The sequence below is a fragment of the Mandrillus leucophaeus genome, unplaced genomic scaffold (assembly GCF_000951045.1).
Source record: "Mandrillus leucophaeus isolate KB7577 unplaced genomic scaffold, Mleu.le_1.0 Scaffold3, whole genome shotgun sequence".
Taxonomy (NCBI): Eukaryota; Metazoa; Chordata; class Mammalia; order Primates; family Cercopithecidae; genus Mandrillus; species Mandrillus leucophaeus.
The window spans coordinates 13,908,557-13,932,427 of NW_012103142.1; the positions used below are offsets into that span (position 1 = coordinate 13,908,557).

General features: G+C 45.2%; 1 protein-coding gene across 3 annotated transcripts in view; it reads right to left on the reverse strand.

Moving 5' to 3' along the window:
• CLIC5 (chloride intracellular channel 5) overlaps window positions 1-23,871 on the reverse strand; it is a 182,723-nt gene that overhangs the window by 22,193 nt on the left and 136,659 nt on the right. For all 3 annotated transcript variants that reach the window (XM_011986850.1, XM_011986851.1, XM_011986852.1), the window contains exon 4: window positions 18,909-19,015. In XM_011986850.1, the coding sequence (XP_011842240.1) occupies window positions 18,909-19,015 (107 nt within the window). The remainder of the gene's footprint in view (window positions 1-18,908; window positions 19,016-23,871) is intronic.

Here is a 23,871-nt window from a genome sequence, read left to right on the forward strand (position 1 = left end):
GAAGAAGAATATCACCACACACTCATCTGTTGTAAGAAGAAGCCTTTCTTTCCACAGGCAGCTAGGACAAGAGGAAGAGAAATTGAGAGAGGTCAGACGGACTAGGCCCAAAGATCCAGGAGCAAGTGGGGATGTAGGAGCTGCAGCAGGGTCCAGGAGGATTGGGAGGGTGAGGAAAAGGGCAGGTGCAGGCCAAGCAGGCAGAAATGTAGATGCTGCTATAATGCGCTCAATTTTGAGAAGAGACAAAGGTGTTCTAAGGGGATTTTGAGGATGTTCAGCTTTGTGATGGGCAGTGTAATCAATCCCCTCCCCCACCAGAAAACTTTACATAAAGATCTGCATTCATCTTTCAGGTTTTGGAAATGAGTCATGTAGCTTTTTTCTCAGTTGCTGAAGTCCTTAAAGAGAGAGAACAGTGTCCCAGTTACAGTTAGGTTATTTGAGTATGAATGACCACACAAAGGCAAAATTATAAAGCAGGTAGAAACTGGGGTTTTCTCATCCACAGTGACCTTTCTAGGACACATGGCAGGTAAGTGGGGGCTGATCTTCAGGTCCCTTTGACTTTCAAACAATGTCTACACGAGGTTCTTAGACCACACGGAGTCAGAAATGGCAGCAAGGTTTTAGAAGATTGGAAGGGGGCTTTCTGTCAGGCCTGATGGGACTCTCTGCTATGCCTGGGCCCTTCTGGCTATGTTTGCATGTCACTGGTATCATCAAGGAAGAAACAGAGAGTCTGGGTCGAGTATATCAGGGAGCCATGGCTTCTGATAACAAACACAGTAGCAGAGCGGCACATTCACTCTGCCGTAAGAGATTTGGGTTTGAATCCTCAGTTATGCTTGTTCACAGGTTCACGTCATCTAGTGTCTGGTGCAGAGTGGGACTTGATTAAAGTTAACTTTTATTATTATTATTACAGCTGTAGAACTTGGGTTTATGAGAGGATGAAGGGGAAGAAGACATCGAGTGAAAGATGAGAGAAGAGGTCAGCTCAAGGCAGAAGTTCAGTGTCTGAAGTGAAGCTTATCTGAACATCCTAGAATGCTCTAGGTCCAAGGAGAATCCTGGAGAGCTCGCAGAACGAAGCTCGCTCTTGCCTTTGCTAACACGTTAGGGATCTAAAGTTGCCTGGAAGCATCTCTTTGGATTTGGCTTTGCTCTCTCCAGGCCACATGGGTGTGTCAGATTTTCTTAGTTTGACAGTTTAGAGAGTTCATGTCCACCTTTGGCACTGGACCAAGAACACTGGACTTGGCCTCATAGCCAGAGAGGAGGATGTTGTCAAATTGGCCTTGGCTGTGAACGACCCAGGGGCTCACATGGGGAAGGCAATTCCCAGGCCTCTGTTTCCAGGCACTACTCAAAACAGGAAAGGCGGAAAGACAAACAGCGGTTTATGAGAAAGCAAAACGCAATGGCAACTTCAACAGATTCCCCACTGTTCCCTCGTGTGGCGTCAGCCGGGCTACAGAGAGTGTGCAGCACGTGGTGCCATGGGTATTATTTGTTTGTTCTAGAAAGAATTTCAGCCTCAGAGGAGAAGATGAATGAAATGACAAGCTCCTATAGTTCTTTCCAGTAAGAGGCCAGTAAATGATTCTTTATTTGGAAGGTAGGGTTTAAGTCTTACAACTATGGTGGGTTGGGATATAGGACACTGTTGGTTGCCCACCCTCCTCTGTGGTGGGGAGAATGGGGTGTTTTCTGATATATTTCCAAGGCATTCAGAAACTTTCTTAAGGAAGACACAGATTCTCCATATAGCAGCTTCCCCAAGCTCTATAGGGGATTCATATAAAGAAGCATCTTTTTATTTAATACAGCTCCACAAATCACCCTTATATTTGGCGTATGTTCAGAAGTATTAGTACAATGACAAAATACATCTTTTTTTTTTAAAGGCAAGACACTTTGGCCAGTATTTGGCTATGTTTAAAACACCAGCATGGTAAACATTTGGGACAACTTTAGCATGCCTTTAATATAATATTTTCTTAAACTATGAAGAGAAGTATGGATTCCAGATCCAAATAATTTTCTAAACCTCTTAAAAGCCACAGTAGAGAAAGATTATCACTTAGGTCTTCGAATTAAGTTTCCTTTTGTGTACTCATCTGTAGCATGCAAGCTGCCTGAATGTTTATTTATCAACAGGAGGAGGGAGGGGGAGAGAGAGAGAGAGAGAGAGAGAGAGAGAGAGAGAGAGAGAGAGAGACTGACTCTGAATGCGGGAGGAAGCTGCAGAGCCAGCGATCTCAGAAGCGATCAGGGGAGAAGTTCTGATTCGGGAACCCGGCCCAGACTTTAGTCATGGGGCAGTGGCGACACCTTCTGGCCTATCCTTGAGCAAACAAACAAACAAAAAACTCCCCAAAAACCTATTGTGCATTTTCCACAGAGAACACGTATGTGTGTTTTCTATTAGACTTTCCAGAAACTCATAAATGATTATAAAACCCATTGTGCTAATAGAAAGTACGGCATAAATGTTGACTGAAGCTATTAATGCTGATCGTAGTTTATGTGGCCCAATGAATCAGGCTGAAATTTGTGAGTTTTTTAATGGTTACTTTATAACAGGTTATTTTTAAGTATCAGGCCATAGATTAGGTTTAATGCTGATGCTCATACACTTTGAATGAGCTGGTTAAGAGAGATTCTAACTTTATCAGTCATCTGTTTCAGCATTTAGACCTAGAGACTTTCTCAATTCTCCCTCCCCGAAAACACGTAGGCTGAAGTACGATCAACACATTTTGTCTTGTTTCATCCTCAAAGAGCCACATCTTTTATATAAGAGCCATTCACAGACTTAAAAACTGCCTCCCTGCCACTGCAATGCTAGATTGAAATAATTATTGGATTTGGTGATTCTGCGAATATCCTACAAATTCTCTTCCAGTTGCCCATTCTTTCATTTGTTAAATAGGCATCTATTCAGTGCCCACTGTGGGCCAACTTTGTGCCCCTTTCCCCACATGGATTGCTGGGTGAGGACCCTGATGGGGAAGGTGGGAATTGTTGAGTATATTTAAGGAAATACACATGGTAGTCATCATTGAGTATTCATCGGATCGTGAACTGATTTGGTCACCATTTCCTAAATGACACACTCTTGTTTAACTCAGCACCACATACATATTAAATAGTGGATTATATTAAATGTCAATATATGCAAGTCAAGAGCACAGATCATGGGACCAGCTGCCGGGGCTGGGGTCCTGGCTCTGACACAGACTAGCCTGGACAGGTTGCTTAACCTGTGCTTGTTTCCTTCTCTGCAAAGTGGACATCATAACATGGCATACCTTAGAGGCTTGCTGGGAGCAATAACTGGGTCATCACCTGCAGGGGGCTCAGTACAGTGCCTGGCATGCTGTAAGCAGTTGTTATATGCAACGTGTATGTGCGATGCATGATGATGCTGATGTATGAGAAACAAAGCATACCAAAAAAGCAACAAAAAATTCTTAGAGCTGCAAGAAAAAAGTGGCTCTTGCCTCTGGCCCTGTTCAGTAAACATCGTGCTTGACTCATCCTCTGCCCTGAAATGCTGACACAAACAGGGATATTCAGCTGTTCCTTTCATTCTGACTCTATAGCCAGAACCACAGTCCCCCAGCCGAAAGCCTTCATCATCACAGATGTGAAATGGGGCAACCTTAAAGGTTGGGGGTGACTGATACTTACACAGAATTCCCCAGATATGCTACATGTACACCTGGACCTCCCTCCCCCTTGCTCAGAGCAGTTCCCTGGATACCCTAACTTGCCCCCACAAAAATCACGGTTTATGGGGAGATACTCCCCACTGGATGTTTCAGTTGCTTTTACTACACGAGCCTTGCATCTTCTAAAATTTCAAGTGTGTAGCAAATTAAATGTGCAATTATGCACTTCTGTTTCCTGAAATCTAGTAGGGAGTAAATGACAGATTTTTCCAACACCAAAGGAGAATTTAAAATAGCGTGTCCTTTTTGGTAATGGCTAGGACAGGTATTTTCACCAGAGAGAGAAAAAAATTACCTTAACTTGAAAGTGAATATACAAGAATCAAATATACAAGAGTTCAGTCTCCTTTTCTTTGTTACTAGTAGAAAACAGAGCCCATATATATATATATTTTCAGGGTAGCAATGTGCCCTATAAAAAATACTTATCTTCATAGATTCCCAGAATTTCAGCTATAGAAGGCCAAATAACCAAGTTCTGGCTAATGAGATATTGGTAGAAATTAATTAATGGGCTTCTGTAAAAAATAAGATAGATGCAGCTGGCATTGTCTGGAATGTGGATGCGATATTTGGAGGTGGAGCAACCATCCTGCGAAATAAGAATGAAGATCACACAGTAAAGATGGAGAATCAGGAGCTCTAAGCAGCAGCTCAATTTTCGACTTCTTTCAGAAACTACATTTGCCTGGAACTCTCTACTCTCTGGACTTCTTGTTATGTGAGAGAAGCAAATTCCTCTTAAGAAGTAAACATTTATCAAGAGTGTTTAGAACAGGGCATGGCTCATAGTAAAACACTAGATAGGTTTTGCTAATAAAATACATATTTGCTTTAGCCACTGTAGTCAGGCTTCTATTACAAACGGCCAAACACAGCATTTGCCAAAATACATAGGTATTGCCAATATGGCAATATTTCATTATTCCTTTTTTTTTTTTTTTTTTTTAAGATAGAGTCTGTCTCTGTCACTCAGGCTGGAGTGCAGTGGTGCGATCTCAGCTCACTGCAACTTCTGCCTCCCCGGTTCAAGCAATTTTTCTGCTTCAGCCTCCCAAGTAGCTGGGACTACTGGCACGCGCCACCATGCCCAGCTAATTTTTGTATTTTTAGTAGAGATGGGGTTTCACCATATTGGCCAGGCTGGTCTCGAACTCCTGACCTCGTGATCCACCTACCTCAGCCTCCCAAAGCGCTGGGATTACAGGCATGAGTCACTGCGCCCAACCTCATTGTTCCACTTTTATTCTAGCACCTTGCATAGCGTCTGGTATTGAATAAGTATTTGTTGAAAGAATAAGCTATTCAGTGGGGTGTGAGGAAAGATGAAGGACCCTAAAATCATGCGACTCTATGTCTATATACTGATGTAACAAGCTTTAACTCTGTAGAGGAACAACGGTTCCCTTTCTTTGTCTAATAGTAGCCCTTGGTCTTTTGAGAATGGATGAAGGGATTTGATTAGTTTGGCCTGAGATGGCCTCCCACAGAGTCCTAGCCATTTTGTTATCAGAGCCAAGAGAGAAGCATAGGTTAGCACCAACCTCTCTGCCAAATGACTCAGGTAGAACTGAGGCAGTTTCAGACCTGGGCAAAATGTTGAGTAAAACTCATCTTTGGGGTCCCCACAATGGAAACAGAACATGGATAACTATCTTGGCAAACATCAGTGAGCATGAGACCATCAGAGTTTGAGCTGAGTGCAGGAGGTCTGAGAAATCACGTGACTCAACCCTCCCCTCCCCAGAATGTTCAGGAAGGGAAGAGGTTCCAGACATGCACACAGAGAAACATATATATATTCACACACATATACACACACACACACACACACACACACATATATATACACACACATACACACACACACACACACACATATATATTTATTTTTATTTTTTGAGACAGAATCTTGCTCTATCACCCAGGCTGGAGTGCAGTGGCGCGATCTCGGCTCACTGCAAACTCCACCTCCTGGGTTCACGCCATTCTCCTGCCTCAGCCTCCCGAGTAGCTGGGACTACAGGTGCCCGCCACCACGCCTGGCTGATTTTTTGTTGTTGTATTTTTAATAGAGATGGGGTTTCACTGTGTTAGCCAGGATAGTCTCCATCTCCTGACCTTGTGATCCGCCTGCCTCAGCCCCTCAAAGTGCTGGGATTATAGGCATGAGCCACTGCGCCCAGCCAGAGAAACATATTTTATTTACCTTGATCCAGATTATTAAATGCTTTGTCCACCAGGGGTCTTAGAAAAATAATTTGACCTCTGACTTCTAGCTGAAAAAACACTAGAAATTAGCCTTCTGTGTTTTCTCTTTTGACTCTTGGTAAAGTATCACCTTTAACACCAAATAGAATTTCCCTTGAATGCGGTTATAAAAATAATGGTGAAAAGAAAAATTCCACTTCAGCAAAGCCCACCAGCACACTGGCCATCCTACTAAGGAGAGCTGCTCGGTTTCTTGCACTCCTTTGTTGATTGGTTCTAAGCGAGATTATTCACCATGAAGCTTGATATCATGTAACAGAGGCTACAAAATCATTGTATGTTCTCAAGTCAAAGACAATGCTAGTCACAGAACATCATAGGATTTAAAGGGGGACTGGGAAGTTTTAAATAAATACAGTCAGAGCATAGCGGAGTCTGCAACATGGGGACAGATTTAAAAGGTGAGGTTCCACAGCCGGGACAGGAATTGGCTCGAGGACGTGCCTGTGGCTCTGATGAGGCCCCGTCATCATCTCCTAGGCAAAGGCATAGACATGGTAGAGGCATGTTGAGGTGTTTGGTATACCTTTTTTCACTCATTTAACAAATAATGATGGAGTATCTGCCCTGGGTCAGATGCTGAGCTGGGGTCTGGGGGTGACAATGATGAAGGAGGCACACTCAGCACACTTCCTCACAGAGACAGCTGCTTGGAACCCTGCTTCTCACAGCACAGCCCTGGACCAGCAGTGTCAGAATCGCCTGGGAGCTCTCAGGCCTCGCCCCAGATCCACTACCTAAATATCTGCTTCATAACAAGACCCTGCGGGAAACCAGGATATGCCACCCCCAAAATAGGAAAGATTGTTGAGACGAACACAATTCAGAAGAAACAGACAGAGTAAAGCTCTCTGCCCTCCATCTATTTGTCTAAAAGGAGGACATAGATTTACAAAGACAAAATGTATCTTGCCTCCCCATTTCTACCAGGGAGAACCACTGAAAACAACTTAAGACCCTTATGCTCCTGGAGATGGCTCTGCAGGAATCTACACTGAACAAGATTTGCTAACTGGCCTTTATCTGCTATTCATTTGCTATCCCCCCAAGTTGCTGCCCCTAGAGACTCAAAGTTTTTTTCCCTTGTCATATCTCTAAAAGTTTACTGTCCTTTGATGAAGATGCTGTGAAACTAGAATTCAAAGCCATCTCTTGGAAAACTCCTCATTATCATTATAGGAAATACACGTGTTAATAAACTTCTGCTTGTTTTTCTCCTGTTAATCTGTCTTTTGTTACAGAGGTCCCTTCCAACTAAGAATCTATGGGGTTATTCTTCCCCTAAAACTCCCAGGGGATTCAAATGTATGTGCAAGGTAGAAAATGGTCTGGCTAACAAGAGGAATGTAAAGAAGTGCTGCTTTATGCTTAAGCCTTAAGTCTGTGCTTGTCTTTAGCTCATGAGGCTACTCCGGTTCAGCCTGGAAACAAGCTTGAGGTGGGGTGGAGTGCCTTCCTGCAAGACGGCTCTGGAGCAGGATTTGAAAGAAAGCCTGGGGTTTTAAAGGCAAAGTTCCATGTAGCAACTTTTCCCCAACAAATTATCCTCTCTAAACTGCTGATAAAGTCAGAATACCAGGCTAGATTTAATCCCTGGTTTTAATTCTTATGTCTTTGCAACACTAGTTGGTAGCAAAAGATGTTTCAAAGCCGAGAAATGCTGAAGCTTTTGCTAGAACTATGATACTTTCAACCTACACACACACACAATGAAATGTAGACACACACACCCATGGACACACTACTGTACTTCTGTAGTCTGCATATCCTGTGCTTAGTGGTAAAGTTATGAGACTTACATTGTGTCCCATCACGAATATAATTTTGCATGTAAGCACTTTTTTCCAGATTAATTGAAATGAGCCTGTCTAAGGAGGTATGTGATGGGCTTTGCCAGTACATGGGAACATCAGAACACACACGAAGTGCATAAGTGTCTGTGTGTGTGTGTGTGTGTGTGTGTGTGTGTGTGTGTGGACAGAGAGAGATTGAGAAATGTATTTGGTTCCTATGTGTAGACTGCACAAAGACAAGAGGCGTCGGTTGCATAGGATGAGGTAACGGTAGGAAGAGGTGAAAGAGCATTTAACTCATGTGCAAATCGGTTGTTTAATGTTCCTTTATTCCCCAGGTCTTGATCTGCATCCAGGCCAGGCCAGGAGAACTCATTCTGGTCAGACAGCGGGAAATTCCACCACATGGAATGGTGTTGGTGGTCTCCGCTCTACTCCAGTCGGGGAGCCCACACAGCAAAATTCCACTAATGAATGCGCCCACCCATGCAGGGCCCAGCTCTCCCCACCCCCTCCTCCCCATGCCTGCCCCATTCAACAGGCCACACCGCCACCAACCGCCTTCCTTACAACTGCCCAAGGATTCATTTCAGGAGCAAGATTTGTTAAATTATAAATTGCAAGCATCCACCTCAATAATGAACCAAATCAAAGACCCTCTGGAGGAATCCCTCGGGCAGCTCATGGGAGGGGCCAGAGAAAGCATTTGCCCCCTCCCCTCCCTCCTGCCCTCAGCCTCAAGGACCCTCCTTGAGGGAGGAGACGAGGACATGCAAGTGCAGAGCCCACCAGACCTCCGAGGTGGGTCCCACCGAGCCTAGGCTATTTGTTTTTCCTTGCAAGAATGCTAGTCAAAGCAAAACTTTAACCCAACAAACCAACAAACAAAATACCCCTAGTTGGCTATTTGCACACAGGGGTTGCCAAGGAAGGCAGCCTGAAGGGTCCCTTTGTGACCAGAGGCGTTTTTGAAAGGAGACAGCAATGGCTGCTTTATGAGGAAGTGGCGAGACGGTCACATGTTATCCGCACTGCTGTGGAGGTTGGCCTGACCACCCAGGAGCCTTCATCGAGATGGCCTGATAACAGCCCACCGTGGGGCTCCCAGGCCTCTGTGGAGGTCTTCCTGGGACCCAACTGTCCTCCAAAAGAACTGCTCTGTGTTTCCAACACAGTAGACATGGAGCCCCACGGCCACCTAAGTGACTCTGTTTCTGAGCACGCTACGGGGTAATTAGGTTTCACATTCCTGCTGCTTTTACACGTAGCCTTCGCTTCCTCATCAGACTCGTGGCAGAGCACAAGGCAGAATGAGAAGGGGATGCCGCACCCATCCCCTGGATGGCCAGGCCCTCCAGACAGGGCCACTGTAACACGGGGTTGGGGGCTGGGAGGGAGGAAGGGGAGAAGGCATGAAGCGCCTTGTGATTGAAGTGGCTTGGAATAATAAATACACACACTCTCTTTTAAACGTGGCTCACCACATCCTGGGAATCTGGAAAAAATGCCCCACCTCACTGCTCCCCAACCTCCTCTCCACCTACCCTGAAGCAGCAGTGGCTTTCATGACGCTTTGGGGGAAAGCACAGGGCCTTTGATAATAAGGGGCTTGTTAGTTCTAGGCTAACAGCCCTCCCAGGCCGCTCTGAATCCTTTCAAGCACTTTTTTATTTTAGGTCAAGGAAGTTCATAAATGTAAAGACTGGAGGTTGTAGAATGGGGAGAGGAAAGGGAGAAAGAAACATTTTGGGGGCAGTTGTCATTGGGAAGGGCTGCCGGGGACCTCCAGGAGATCTGTCAGGCCTGGTGGACATGCCCTTCCCTTGGTGCGGGGGACAGATAGTGGAAGGTGACTTTGAGCCTTGAAGAAGACCTAGCCTTGTCTGAACCCTCTAAGCTCTGGCTTAGCTAAAACTGAATCCTTGTATAGGAAGACCCTTGCGAATCCACAGGCCTTGAATGAATCGTTATCAGCTGGCTCTGACGACGATTCCTCTGCCTGCCAGAAGAGGGCAGCACATGCTTCCACATTACAGAGAAAGCTGGGTTGCCCAGTCCAAAGGGTGGACACTAGGTATGGGGGTAGGGGGGAAGCATTGTGAAATTAATAGCAGCAGCAGCAACAGCAGCAGCAGCAATAGCTATCACACATTGGTGCCTACTGTGTGCCAGGAACTGTCCTAAGTGATTTATATGCATTAATTCATCTAATTAACATGACAAATCTACAAGAGAGGGTGCTATTACAATCTCCATATTACCGTTGAGGAGGCTGAGGCATACTGAAATTAGCAGAACTTGCTATTGTAGCCATGGACTGCCTAAGACTGAGGTCAGCAAATTACAGTCCAAGGACTAAATCCAGTTCACTGCCTACTTTCATGCTGCCCTCAAGCTAAGAATTGTTTTGTTTTTTACATTTTTGCATGGTTGGAAAAAAGTCAAAAGAAGAATAATATTTCATGATGTGAGAATGATGTGAAATTCAAATTTCAGTGTCCCTTAATGATGTTTTATTGGAACACAGTCCTATTTATTTGCTTACATATTATCTGTGGCTGCTTTATGATTCCTGCAGCACAATTGAGCAGAGTCTAGTAGAGGCTATGTAGCTTGCAAAGCCTAAACTACTTACTCTCTGACCCTTTACAGAGAAAGTTTGCCAAAGCCTGACTTACGAGGAAGTGCTACCTGTTTCCAGGCAAGAGGGACAGAGAGCGGAGTTGCTATTTACTGGAAATGGAGCTAGTACAGCTATCCCAGAGCAATTTAGAAGCAATATTGAACTTGATTCACTTTTTTTCCAACAGGGTAGCTCAAGGTCAAGCAAAAGGAGGGTCTGATATATCACTGAATAGCCTCAAGGAAGCAATAAAAGGTTAGATCTGGAAAGGACTGTGAAAGTCCACTATTACATCTCATCAAGTCTAAGGTGCACATTTTTTTTCACTCTTTAACATCTGTGAAATCAGGCAATGTCTTACAATCAAAATATGAGAGGTTAAGTGAAAACACTTTGTTTAAGTGATAGCATTTTTTGTTGTTGTTTCTTAGAGGTTTTGTTGTATGTTTGTTTTTGAGATGGAATCTTGTTCTGACGCCCAGGCTGGAGTGCAGTGGCATGATCTTGGCTCACAGTGACTTCTGCCTCCTAGGTTTAAGCGGTTCTCCTGCCTCAGCCTCCCAAGTAGCTGGAATTACAGGTGTGCACCACCGTGCTTGACTGGTTTTTTTGTACTTTTGGTAGAGACTGGGTTTTGCCTTGTTGGCCAGGCTGAACTCAAACTCCTGACCTCAAGTGATCTGCCCACCTTGGCCTCCCAAAGTGCTGGGATTACAGACGTGAGCCACCATGCCTGGCCTAATTGTAAACTTCCTAATGTTAAGCTGAAGTGTGCAAGCCTACATTTTCTATACATCAAATGAGGATGATCTTGCTTAATATGTTTACTTTAAGAGTCTTAAGATTTTATTAAAAGGGAGTGAAGGGGAGGAGGCACTGTGACTCCCAGGTAGGCAGGACCAGAGCAGGCTGCAGGAATCAGCCTATTGGTGTGGTCACACCAGGCAGTCTGCAAGATGGGAGAACAGGGAAGGGTTGTTGGGGACAGAAACCATGAGAAACCATGAGAACGTGGAAGGAAAAGAAAGACTGCCAGTGATACAGATGAGTTCTTTTTCTAGCAGCATCAGCCAGGAGCTTGACCTACTGCAGGTGGCACTTCTTAGAAGGAGAAGACTGGAGCAATTTGAAGATTCGGGCCTGAATGGAACATGAAGACAAGGAAATGCGAGGAATGCAGCTGTGGCTGGCTCGCCTCTCCTGCCTTTTATGAGGGCTCTAGGAGATGAGGAAGGGAAACAAGAGAGGCAGGATGGCAGTCATTGATATTGTGTTAATAAGAACCACAATGTACTCCTTCAATCACGTTCCCATTCAGTGAGAATGATCATCTGAATTCTGAGATAAGCTCACTGAGGTTCCTAGAATAACCCGAGAGTCTTCTTCCATTCTATGTAGGACGGACAATCACTTTTTCCAGAATAAGCCCAGGGAGCACACTGCGCACTTCCAGGTTCCAGGAAGAGGAGCCTCTGATGTGAGCCTTAGGGAGGTGGAAACCTTGGCCTTCATTTGGAAACAGAACCAAGACTGCTCAGGGACCTGTGTGGCTAATGGCTACTCTTTTGTTCCAGCAACAAATTGGGAACCAGGAGGTGGTGGGAACTAAGGTACACTCCCTCGCCCTCTGGTAACCACATTTGAGCTTGGATTGGAGAGAGAAAGGAGAAGCAGAGGGCTTAGCCCTAACCAGGTGCTTTTCATTTGGGGACATGTGTCCTGGATTTCCTGGGACAGTACCAATTTCTTATAATTTGATTATTTTCAATGAAGGCAATTTGTTAGGCATCTGATTTTCAGTTTGGAAAACATGGCCACTGCAGTTACAACTAATGAAGGGCAACGCAATCTGAGCATGGTCCTTGTACCCTGAACACACAGCACTGTGCCCAGCACATCACAGACACCAAGGAAGGTTTTTAGGGCTTTCTTTAGGAAGTTAGAAGCACCTTCTTAGGACAAATATTTTAGGAAGAGTATGTTAGGACATCTCAGAGTCTTCCATAAAAAGAGAACTAGGTGCAACCTTTCGAGCGAAAGGGGTGCATTTTTGCATACTTAATGCGGGAGCCCATTCGTCTTGATGAAAATAGATAAGCCCAGATGGGCTGTTTTGTGTCCCATGTCCTGGGTGGACAGAGAGGAGCAGGGAGGTTGGTGACACACGTCTGAGGCTGCAGGGAGGTCTCCTGAGTCTTCCAGAGAAGATGGAGAGAAAGGAAGAAAGTGAGTTTCAGGTGAAGAGAGAACACAGGGGTTGTGAGATGGGGAGGAGCACAGCCTACAGGTGGGGGAAGGTGGAGAGGAGTCAGAGCAGCAGAAAGTCAGCAGGGCCTGGAGTCTACAGCAGCCTGAAAGAGAAGTCACAGGAGGGGAGAGCCAAAGAAAATGGAAACCACAGCTCCTCCGTGCCTGCGGCTCACAGCAGGAATATTTGTTATTCTTCTGGGAGGCTGGTTTGTTTTTATCTTCTAGGAGGACCGAGCTGCAGCTGACCAGGGGCCCTGTTTTGCTTTGTCTGCTCACAAGTTTAGAGCCAAATTTGTGGTCTACCTTCTGTGTGGCGCACGAAGGCCCCGGGGCTGCTCCGGCTGTTTTAACTCACCCCGGGCTCCATTTTCTGGTAGTCTCCTTGTTTTTCTTTCTCACCTCCTCCTGGCCTTTGTTGGTTTGACATGCTTTATACATCCCTGTGAGTAACTATAAAGCCTTTCTGAAACAAGTGGAGTATAAATTTTAAAATAGAAAGAAGGCCCCCAAGACAGAGGAATACAGAGGTGGAAATAAGAGAGAAAAGTGGACTTGAAGGGGGAAGAAAAGGGGGAACTCATAGGAAGCCTTGAAAGACTAAAATCATCCAGATTGGGCAAAACACCATTTAGTGCAGGTCGCCTGAGAGGCCTGAGAGAGCTTAAGCCTCGAGACTGCATGTGATACAGATTAGATACTATTGCACTTGGGGCTTTTTAGACCGCTCATGAGGGGAAAGGCAGTCCTGTGGAAGTGGGCTGTGCAAAAGAATGATGGATGGAAGGTGGTTGGCGTGAATACAGCAGGAGAAATCTGAATTCTTGTCTTAGGCTACAGGCATAGGCATGCCTGCTTCCTCTCCAGCTACAAAGAAAGGGGCAAAAACACATGAGAATACAATATTGGCACCAAAAGCAAAGATTTTCACTCTTGTTGCCCAAGCTGGAGTGCAGTGACGTGATCTCGGCTCACTGCAACCTCCGCCTCCCGGATTCAAGTGATTCTCCTCCCTCAGCCTCCTGAGTAGCTGGGATTACAGGTGCTTGTCATCACACCCGACTAATTTTTGTATTTTTAGTAGAGACAGGGTTTCGCCATATTGGTCAGGCTGGTCTCAAACTCCTGACCTCAGATGATCCACCCGCCTCGGCCTCCCAAAGTGCTGGGATTACAGGGGTGAGCCACCATGCCCGGCCCCAGCAGCTGACTTTGAACATGGTGGTGGGCATTATTCCAAGCACACTTATGAGGTATGCACAGTTATTACCCCCATTTCACAGATGAGGAAACTGAGGCATTACAGAGTTGAAGTAACTTGCCCCATGTTACAAGGACAAGAGGCAAAGCTGGTGTCTGAACTCTAAAGCAGTCGGCTTTAGAGTCTGCAAGTTGAGCCACACAGAGTCGCCTGCCTCTCTGCATGGGAAACATGGCATGTTTAGAAACACAGCCCTTATCCTTCTCCCCAAAACAAGGGGTGGGGGTGAGAGATCTTAAGGCACAAGAAAACGAAGCAACTTCCCCAAGTAGCACCTGACTTAATTGTGGGGTCTTGCCACCCAGTCATGAGAAAATCCAGGCTACATTTAAATGAAGTGAAGAGCAGGTTTGGAAAGAGTGAGAGGAGGGGTCATGGAGGCAGAATCTGGTTACTGCAGACCAAGGGGACCCGGATCTAGAAATTACAGAGGAGGGGTGAGTACAATGATAGGCCTCAACACGGAGCACAGAATCATCACTCAGGGAACAAACAAAAATGCAAGGCTGCTGAGGTATGAGAGTCGGGCCAGGCCACTGATGCTCCTTGATGACACTTTGGAGAGGAGGACCATGTACCAACAAAGTCTAAAAAGTAGAAAATAGACTGAATGGGTGGGAGATCTGGAAGAGCTCACTGAGGGGGAAGCAAGAGCTGAAGCAGCAGTTTCTGATGCCATTACTCATCTTGGTCCTATTTTTGTGCTAATAGCAATAATCAAAATAATCAAATTTAACAGTTACTAGGCCAGGATCTGTGTTAAGGGTTTTACATGCACTGAGTTATAAAATAGATGAACCTGCATTACAAACCTTGGTGATATTATTTTGCCTTAATTGGCAGATAAAGAATCTGAATATAAAGTCCATTTTACAGATGCAGAGCCAGAGGCTCAGAGAAAGTAAGTCTCTTGGGTAAAGTTGTGCAGTTAAAAGTGCTGGGATTCAATCCCAGGCCAGGAATTGCATGTTTTCATGTTTCACAGCCCCCTGTAGATTGTTAGGTTCATGGAGGGCAATGACTTTGTCTCATTGCCTTGGCAACTCCAGAACCTAGCACATAATGTGCTAGTATCTGGCACATAAGCAGTTTCCTTTAAATATTAGCTCGGACTTGTAGACACTTTGTATAACTTGCAGTTTTTTGAATGAATCAATGAATGACTGATTGTACAGACTAATGGATGATTCTCTCCATTACTCCAGTACTGCCAGGATGATTCCCATGGATGTGGTAGCTGGGGACTTATGAGGCTTTGGGGAACAACAGGGAAATTTTACTTGGTGGTTCCTGTAGTCACCACAGGAGTGGAGAGATGACCCACCATGGAGAACCATGTAACAGTGTTGGTTTTTCTCATGCTTTCATGTTGAGAGGGCAGAGAAGGATCATGACCTGGGTCAGTGTGTGTATGGGGGCTGGGGCATTAGTGACCAGGTGGAGGGGAGGGAGGGCTCTGCTCAAGATAAAGTAAATGAAAACACAAGAGAAACCCTTTAAAGAAAGAAAGTTGCAGAACTAGGTGCAGAGCTGAAGATCCAGAGGGGAAAGAAACTGGCAAAGTAATGTAGGGCGGCATATGGAAGGAGGCCTGGGCCTGAATGCTGATGCTCTTGGGGAGCGGCCACAGCCACAGAGCTCACACGGAGCAGAAAGGGGATGGACCCTCTCCCGGGTCAGGGGCTGTGGGGCTCTGGGACCGTAGCGTAGGAGCCATGCTGCTCTCTACAGGAGGGCAAGTCCTACAGGAGCCTTGACCTCTGGCTTGCTAAGTCTAAGAAATTTGGACCCAGTGGACCACAACTGGGGGATATTGGGTGGGAGGAAGGACAAGTAAAGAGGAAGGGAGGGGCATGGGCAAGTTATAGTTCTAGGGAAGGAATGTGTGGTGTCTTGTTAAACAGAAGGTGGAATAGCACATATGGGGACAGGCTTTTTGGGAAAGCAGCAATGCTGGAGCTTTGAAATGTGCAAATGAGTTAGGGGAAGCAGGAGTCACAAGGGCAAGTCTCATTACAGAAGAAAACAGGGTGAAACAGAAGAAGGGGAAACAATGAAAATTGGAGAGTACTGAGTTTATAAGAAATGGATATGCGGCATTTGGTGGAAACTGGCTTTGGCCTTGGGAATAGGAGAACTGTAAATATGGATAATATGTAAATACCATTTATAATTTTAAAAACCTGGAAGGCTCAAATAAGATAATCTTTCTGAGGGCACTTTGACAAGTATGAAAGAAGATATTTGTGGCCAAGAGGAAAGGATACTGGGTGTGGCGTCTGAAAATGAGGGTTCGAGAGCCAGCTCTGCCTTGGGGGCAGACAAGTCATGGGCCCTCTTGTTTGGTTCTGTGTCCTCAGCCAGGAAAGCAGCAATGGCTGTTGTTTCGCACAATGGCTCTGAGGGGCCGTATTCATTTCCTAGGACTGCTACGACAAAGTACCACAAATTGGGTGGCTTAATACAACAGAGACTTTTCCCCTTACAGTTCCAAAATCAAGGTGTTAGCAGGTGTCTTTCCTTGCCTCTTCCAGCTTCCAGAAAGCTAAGAGTTCCCTGGCTTGTGACAGCATCACCCCAGTCTCTGACTGTCTTCACATGACCTTCTCCCCTGCATGTCTCTATCCTCTCCTCTCCTCCTTTTTTTTTTCTTTTTTTTTTTTTCTGAGACAGAGTTTCATTCTGTTGCCCAGGCTGGAGGGCAGCAGTGTGATCTCAGCTCATCGCAATCTCCGCCTCCTGGGTTCAAGTCATTCTCCTGCCTCAGCCTCCCAAGAAGCTGGGACTACAGGCATGTGCCACCACATCTGGCTAATTTTTGTATTTTTAGTGGAGACGGGGGTCTCAAAGTCCTGACCTCAGGTGATCTGCCCGTCTCGGTCTCCTACAGTACTGGGATGACAGGCAAGAGCCACCACACCTGGCCCCTCTCCTATTCTTTTAAAAACAGCAGTCATTGGATTTAGGGACTACACTAAATCCAAGATGATCTCATCGCCAAATCCTTAACTAATTATAGTTGCAAAGACCCTATTTCCAAGTGAGGTTACATTCTGAGATCCCAGGTGGACATACATTAAAAAAAATTTTTTTTTAGAGACAGGACATTGCTCTTTCACCCAGGTTGGAATGCAGTGGCATGATCATAGCTCACTGCAGCCTCGACGTCCTGGGTTCAAGCAATCCTCTTGTCTTGGTTTCCTGAGTAGCTGGGACTATAGTCATACATCACCTTGCCCAGCTAATTGAAAACAAGTTTGTTTTTTTTAAGACAGGGTCTTGCTATGTTGTCCAGGCTGGATGTGAATTCTGGGGGGGTTCAGCACACTACAGGGTCCAAGCAGCAATGAAGCAAGAGTACCAAGTAGATTGAAAGTATTTTACACAGCCTTCTTCTTATTTCCCAGAAGCCACTCTCTTTCTAGTTTCTCTACACACACCTCTAATGGGTGCCATTGCCCACAAGACGAAGAACCAAGCCCTCCAGGCTGGCACTGCAGGCTTCAGTCACTTTTTCCAGTCTCTGTCCCTGACCTTTTCTCAACTTTCCCACATCTTCCACTCAATGATCTCAGCCGACTGCTTCTTTCTTAATCTTTACGACCCAGTTGAAACTCCCAGAAAAGGAGTCTCATGCATTTACCCGCATGGTAAATGCTTCCGGTTCTGAATACCTTCGACAGAAATTATTTTGTTCTTTTACCTGCGGTTAATTGGCTCTCCAGATCTCTTGGATCAAACTGACTTGAAGCCTTTCCTTCTGCACCTGCCAGGCACTGAAGACTGAGGAAGTGTTTGTTTCTTCTTTGGACCTCCAGAATCGAGTTTTGCACTTGTCACAATCCAGGTCCTCAGTAACTTCCTAAATTATTTACTTCCCACTACACCAACTCTGTTCCTGCCAACATTTCATCTCTTTGACCATGCATGGCTGCATATGCTGGTCGCCTTGATCCAAAGAGATGCTATTCTCCTTGGAGCTTCTGGGGCATCTAGCATCTATTCCCTTGTTTTGGTCCATTGTGCATCAGTCACTCATTCATTCACAAGGATTCATGGAGCACTTACACTGCTTGGCTTTGTGCTGGACTCCAGTCATCCAGTCTGTGAGGCTGTCTTGTCATCCCATTCTGAGGGCAAGGGAATGGCTGCCATTGCCCATCGGATAAAAATCCAAACCCCCCAGGTTGGCACTGCAGTGGCCAGCCTGTTCCTCATGGCCCTAACACTGTTCTTCAAGTGTTATGCTTGCTTAATTGGACGGTTCCATTCAAGTGGCTTTAGGTAATTCTTAAAGGACAATGACAAATGAAGGACTGAAAGTGCTGTGAGCTTAATTGGAGGGGACTCAGCTCCCTTTCAGAAGGCCCCGCAAGAGAACCAAGTTCTGAATTCTGCAGCCAATGCTAGAAATGAAGGGCCCAATGTAGGCTGGGAGAGGCTTTGAGGAGTGGCTTTCCAGGGCCCACTGTCCTGCAGAAGGGGAGAACACAACTCAGGTCTGCCTTCCGCATTTGCCACAGTAGTGACTGTGCTGCCTCTCCCTTGGCCTCTGGAAAAATCCCTGGAGAAATCTTGCAGGGACCAGAAGGAAGAGGGAATATGTTTTTCTAATGTGATCACAGGCAGGGTTGTGAACTTGGGACAATGGGCAGTTAGGACTGTCCTGTGCAGTGCACTATGCTGTACAATAAGGCAGGCTCAGAGCACAAACTGCGTTCCTCTCTCCAGCTTGGCAGTAAAGCCCCTGGCCTTTCCTCCTGCACCAGCCAGGCAGCAGGATCCACCACCGCCACCCCTGTGTCAAGGGGGACTAGATGGTGGTGGTGGGGGAAGTGGGGGCAAATAATAAGCAGTATTGGTTCCAGATGCTTCTCTGGCCCAAGTAGTTGACATACCCATGGGCAAATTGAAGATGCCTTGGGCAGCAAGCAGACACTGCCAGGGGTTCTTGGTGGAAGGGAGTCACTCACCGGCATTGTTCTGCTGCTTAGTGTTTTTGATGTAGGCAGAGAACTTGGAAAAGATGTCAATGCCCGCTGTGTTGGATTCCCGGTGTTTTGCAGCCAGTTTGGGGTACCTGAAATGGAGGACGCAGTGTTCTGTGAATCAGTAGACTTGGAGCTCCTTTAAGGGTGAGCCTATCCCTATCACGATGAGCAATACTTCCCTTTCCAGCTACATCTACAAAATGTTTTGGGGGTCTTTATCCTCATCCTATAGGGAGGGTGGGCATTCTCAGCCCTAGGTCATCCATGGAAGAAACCAGAGCCCAGAGAGGTGCTGAGATCTGCCTAGGGTGACACAGTCTGCTAGGTAAAGAACCAGAATACCACTCAGGGGGCTTAGGATGTGTCCTTTTATTGGGACCACCAACAGTGATGTGCCAGTGAGAGCGCCCAACCAAAGTTCCTGCTGAGCTTGCCTCTCTATCAGGTAGGGTTCTCAACACTTCCCCTACCCACTAAAATAGCCATCTATTGCTAGTACTGTGATTATAATCCTAGCTACACAGAGCTGATTCTGGGAGCAAGGAGATGCCAGGTATGTTAGCACTAAACCACTTCTCCAAAGGAAGAATACCCACAGTCCTCTTCTGACATGTCCTTCACACGCTTATTATTTGTGTGCAGTAATAAGATGCAGAAACTACCAAGCTCCAAAAAAGGACATGTGTTTTCAATTGTTTTATTTTATTTCATTTTATTTGGAGATAGATTTGCAATGATCCAGCTCCCCCTCCCCTCTCCCACAGAGCCTTTCATTTTGAAGCCAGAATAATACAAGAGGCAGGCCGGAGTTAGGACGATTGGCCTTGAGACTGAAGGAGGTAAACTTGCTCATGTGGGAACCCAGGGCTTGGACTCATTAGCCCCATCAAAGTGAGAAAATGAACTCAAGTAAGTATTATTTCACAAGCATTTTATGGGTATGGCCAGGTAGGGGTGGGAAGAGATGGGGGACTGTTGCCAGGTTATCATTATTTTCAATTAATGTGCACCTTTGTGATCTCTGAGTGAATAGTTTTTGACTGCGGGCTGTTGGATTGCTTTATGCTTAAAAAGCAAAATCCTTTCTGTCTGTTTTGATGTTTTTGATAGTTTGAACCAGACAAGATTTTTAAAAATATTTGTTGTTCTTGAATGCTTTTCTGTTCCTCAACTGGCCCATGAGCTAGGACTCCTTTTGGGGCCATGTTATGTGGCTGTGTAATTTCAGAGATACTGCCATTGGAAGAGTCCACTCTCTGCTGTGAGGCAGATAAGGAAGGCATTATTGTCCTCCTTTTACACGGAAGGGAGCTGGATACCTGAGAAGATAAATGTTGATGGCTAATAAACGGTGGAGGGACAATGAGAACCTGGTTTCCTGGCCCTGCAGCAGTGTCCTTCCCCCTCCACTGCTTCTCTGGAAACAGTGAAAGGTAATTTGCATTGAGCACCTACTGTGCGGCATGCACTATTCTAATCCCTTTACACAAATTCACCATTCCCTCCTCAGAACAACTCTATTGGTACTATTATTAGCCTAACTTCCCACATAAGGAAACGGTGGCATAGAGAGGTTAAGCAATTTGCCTGAGGTCACATGGCTGCATGGCAGAGCCAGGATCCCAATCCAGGCAGTTTCACTGTGGAAGACTAGGTTTTAAATTCCACGTTGTGTGGCTTCCCATAAACTCCGCTGTTGATTCTCAAAGCCCCAGAGCCCTAAAGGCTGAGCTACGCACCCTGGAGGAGCTGTCTCCATCCACCAGGAGGGGGCGCTCTGCACCGATGCTCCACATATGTCTTCCTGGGTAAACTGAGAATCATCACATTCATCTGCTGTGGCTGGGGGCACACAGCAGGGCTTCCTGCAAGGTACTAGATAATCTACCAAGACGTGGGAATTTAGTGGCATCTCTTCCTATTTCGGCTATCTCACATAGAATTCAGCATGCTATTAGAATCGATAAACTTAAATTACCATTAACAAATGCCAAGTGTTCTTTGTTTCTCCTTGATAATGTAAGGACAGAAAGGCCTAGAAAATACACCTCAGTGGGTAGCTTGGTTTGGGTTTCTGGCTTTGTTTTGCTGTATCTCATCAATTGGTCAAACTTTCAGTCATCTGATCATTTCTTCACAATCAGGGTGGGTCAAACAGGGATATGTGGTACCAAATCCAAGCTGATGACAGAGGATTGTGTATTCAGGGTGCTATGGTGGTGTCATCCTGTTTCCCAAGCACTAGAACTCATTGGGACTTTTCTGTATAGTGCAGTGTTCCATCTGAGCTTTGTTCTTGTGGGAAACGTGTCTCTAAGATGTTAATCTCACAAATTTCAGTAACTACACTGAGGGAGGATACTGTATAGGATAAGTGCATTCATTTTACCTCCATATTTATGGCATGTTTTAAATATGCAAAGAAGTGGGCTACAAAGAACATTTTGTTTCTCTAAAAGGCTAGGGAAGAGTGTTTCATTCACAGAAACAGCTTTGAAATAACATTTGATGTGATCTGATGATAATCAAAGAGATGATAAAGTTTTCTAACTCAGGAGTCAGCAAACTGTGACCCATGATCCCTATTTGTCTGTGGTTCTCAAGCTAACAATGGTTTTTACATTTTTAAATGCTTGAAACAAATCAAAAGGAGGATACTGTTTTGTGATATGTGACAATAATATGAAATTCAAATTTCAGTGTTCATAAGTAAAAGATTATGGAAACAGCCATGCCCATTCATTTCCATACTAGTTTATGGCTTCTTGCCCAGTGTCACCGTGGAATTGTGACAGACACTGAAGAGCACACAAAGCCAAAAACACAGGACTATCTGACCTTTTACAGATAAAGCTGCTGCCTCCTGATCTAACTGATGAAAATTTCTCTAAAACCTGTTTTTAAGATATCTTATTTCAGATGCGTTCACTTAACTTTCATTCTGGGAAGTAAAACAGTTGGCTTCTCACCAAAAAAAAAAAAAAAAATCAAAAGTAGAAAATAGTAGCAAAAAGGAAGAGAAAACCATTGCAGATGGTAAGTGCCCTAACTGGTTTAGAGTTTCAACTGATTTCTCACTGACTAGTCGCAGCCAACCAAGACACTAAACAAAAGGATACCCGCCATGCAATTAAACCAATGTGCATGAAACACCTACTGAGGACCAGGCCCTGAGACTGGTGTTGGGGATAGATACCCTGGAGAAAAAGAAAGACGATCCTGATGGAATGCCCTTGCTGATGGCAGCTTGAGTGTTTTCCCTCCTTTTTCTAACGAGCTGAAAAGTGGAAGGACGTCCTCTCTCTCTCCTTTCTCCATTGTTCCCACTTCCTTAGTTCACCAACCCCTCACGCGAGAAAGAGGTTAATGCGTCTGATTTTTCTAATCCTTGACTGTGTGCTTTACTCATGTCTGCTGTGTAAGCAAAGTATCCCTGGAGGTGAAAGAGGCCTGGCTTATTCATTAAAAGATATCCCTTAGGATCTGGGGTTTTAAGACCTAAGGTCACCAATTGTCTGTACAATTGCACCTGGGAGACAGACCCAAAACAGGCACTGACCACCTTTCTAACTCTTTGAGCTACCATTTAATGACCTCTTACTTCATATCAGGCACTATGCTCAGCAGTAGTATTTTCTACAATAGCCCTATAAGATCAACAGTATGGTTCTTGTTTTATAGATGTGAGAATTAAAGATTCTAGAGATTTCAGGTCATTTGCCTGATGAATGAATAATACATATTCATTAAATAGCCATGTAATTCTATTTCCCAGCTGCTCTCTCACCTAAGCACCTAAGTTGGCATCGTGTGTGGATTCTGACCAATGTGATAGGAGGGAAAGTAACGTCACCATGACATTTTTTTTTTTCAGCCCTGGCCCTGCAAAACCCTTTGGGAGATCTTTCTTCTCTCTTTCCCTGCTGAAGGAACCTTGGAGGGTATGTATTCCAAAAGCTACAGGATGGAACAGGGCCACACTACCCTCTCAGAATTTGCTCAAGTGAGAAATAAACCTGTGGTCCGTTAAGCCATTGGAATTTTATGGCTGATTTGTTACTGCAGCCTAGCACAACCCTAGTGGTATGGATTTGAACCTGAGTCACTCTGACCCTAAATCTCCTGTCCCCAGCTACCATGCCATCCTGTGGGAGGTCTGGAGGCTGTTTCTCTACCTCCCAGAAGGTCAGAACATTCTTGTTTTTCACTGTGGTGAGTTATCGCTATACATTTTTTAAAATAATGAATTCAAGTTATCTTCCAATTCTGTTAGTGTTCTGAACCCTGTTGATACTTAAATCGTTCTTGCTAGATGAGTGACTAAATGACATACTGTGTAACTAGACTATATCAGTTTACCCTCCTGAATTTTTATTACAGCATCTATGTAGTAGGATTATTTGAGACAGTAACCAGCTCTGGAAGAGTCCTTTGAGAAACTCATGGAATCGTGGAACATGCAACAAAAGGCATTTTGGAGACTATGTAGTTTCACCCCCTCATTTTAGACATGAGAAGGCAAGGAGGGTCTGAGAGGGAGAGAGGCTTGCCCAAGGTCATATGACAAACACTGGTAGAGAGGTGGCCAGAGGCAGGGCTACTGACTCTCAGTGCTGAATCCTAGAAACTTCGGCCACTCCATGGAAATGGAAGGCAGGGGCCAGAATGTCTCAACAGTAATCCCAGCATTAATCACAACACTTCCTTGTCGAGTGTTCACTGGGTCAGTCTAAGGAGAGGGATGGATGTTAGTCTCATTTAGAAACAACTTGAGACTTCCTGGATTCCTCATTTTGACACCAAATGCTCCCTGGGATCAAATGTGATTTGAAAAAAAATGGTTGGAGTGTTTGTATGTGGTTTTCTCCTTTAAAAAATAAAGCTAAGGGGAAAAAGGCTCCCATAATGTGTTGGCTTTTGGCAGCTTTTACAAATAGTGGTATGA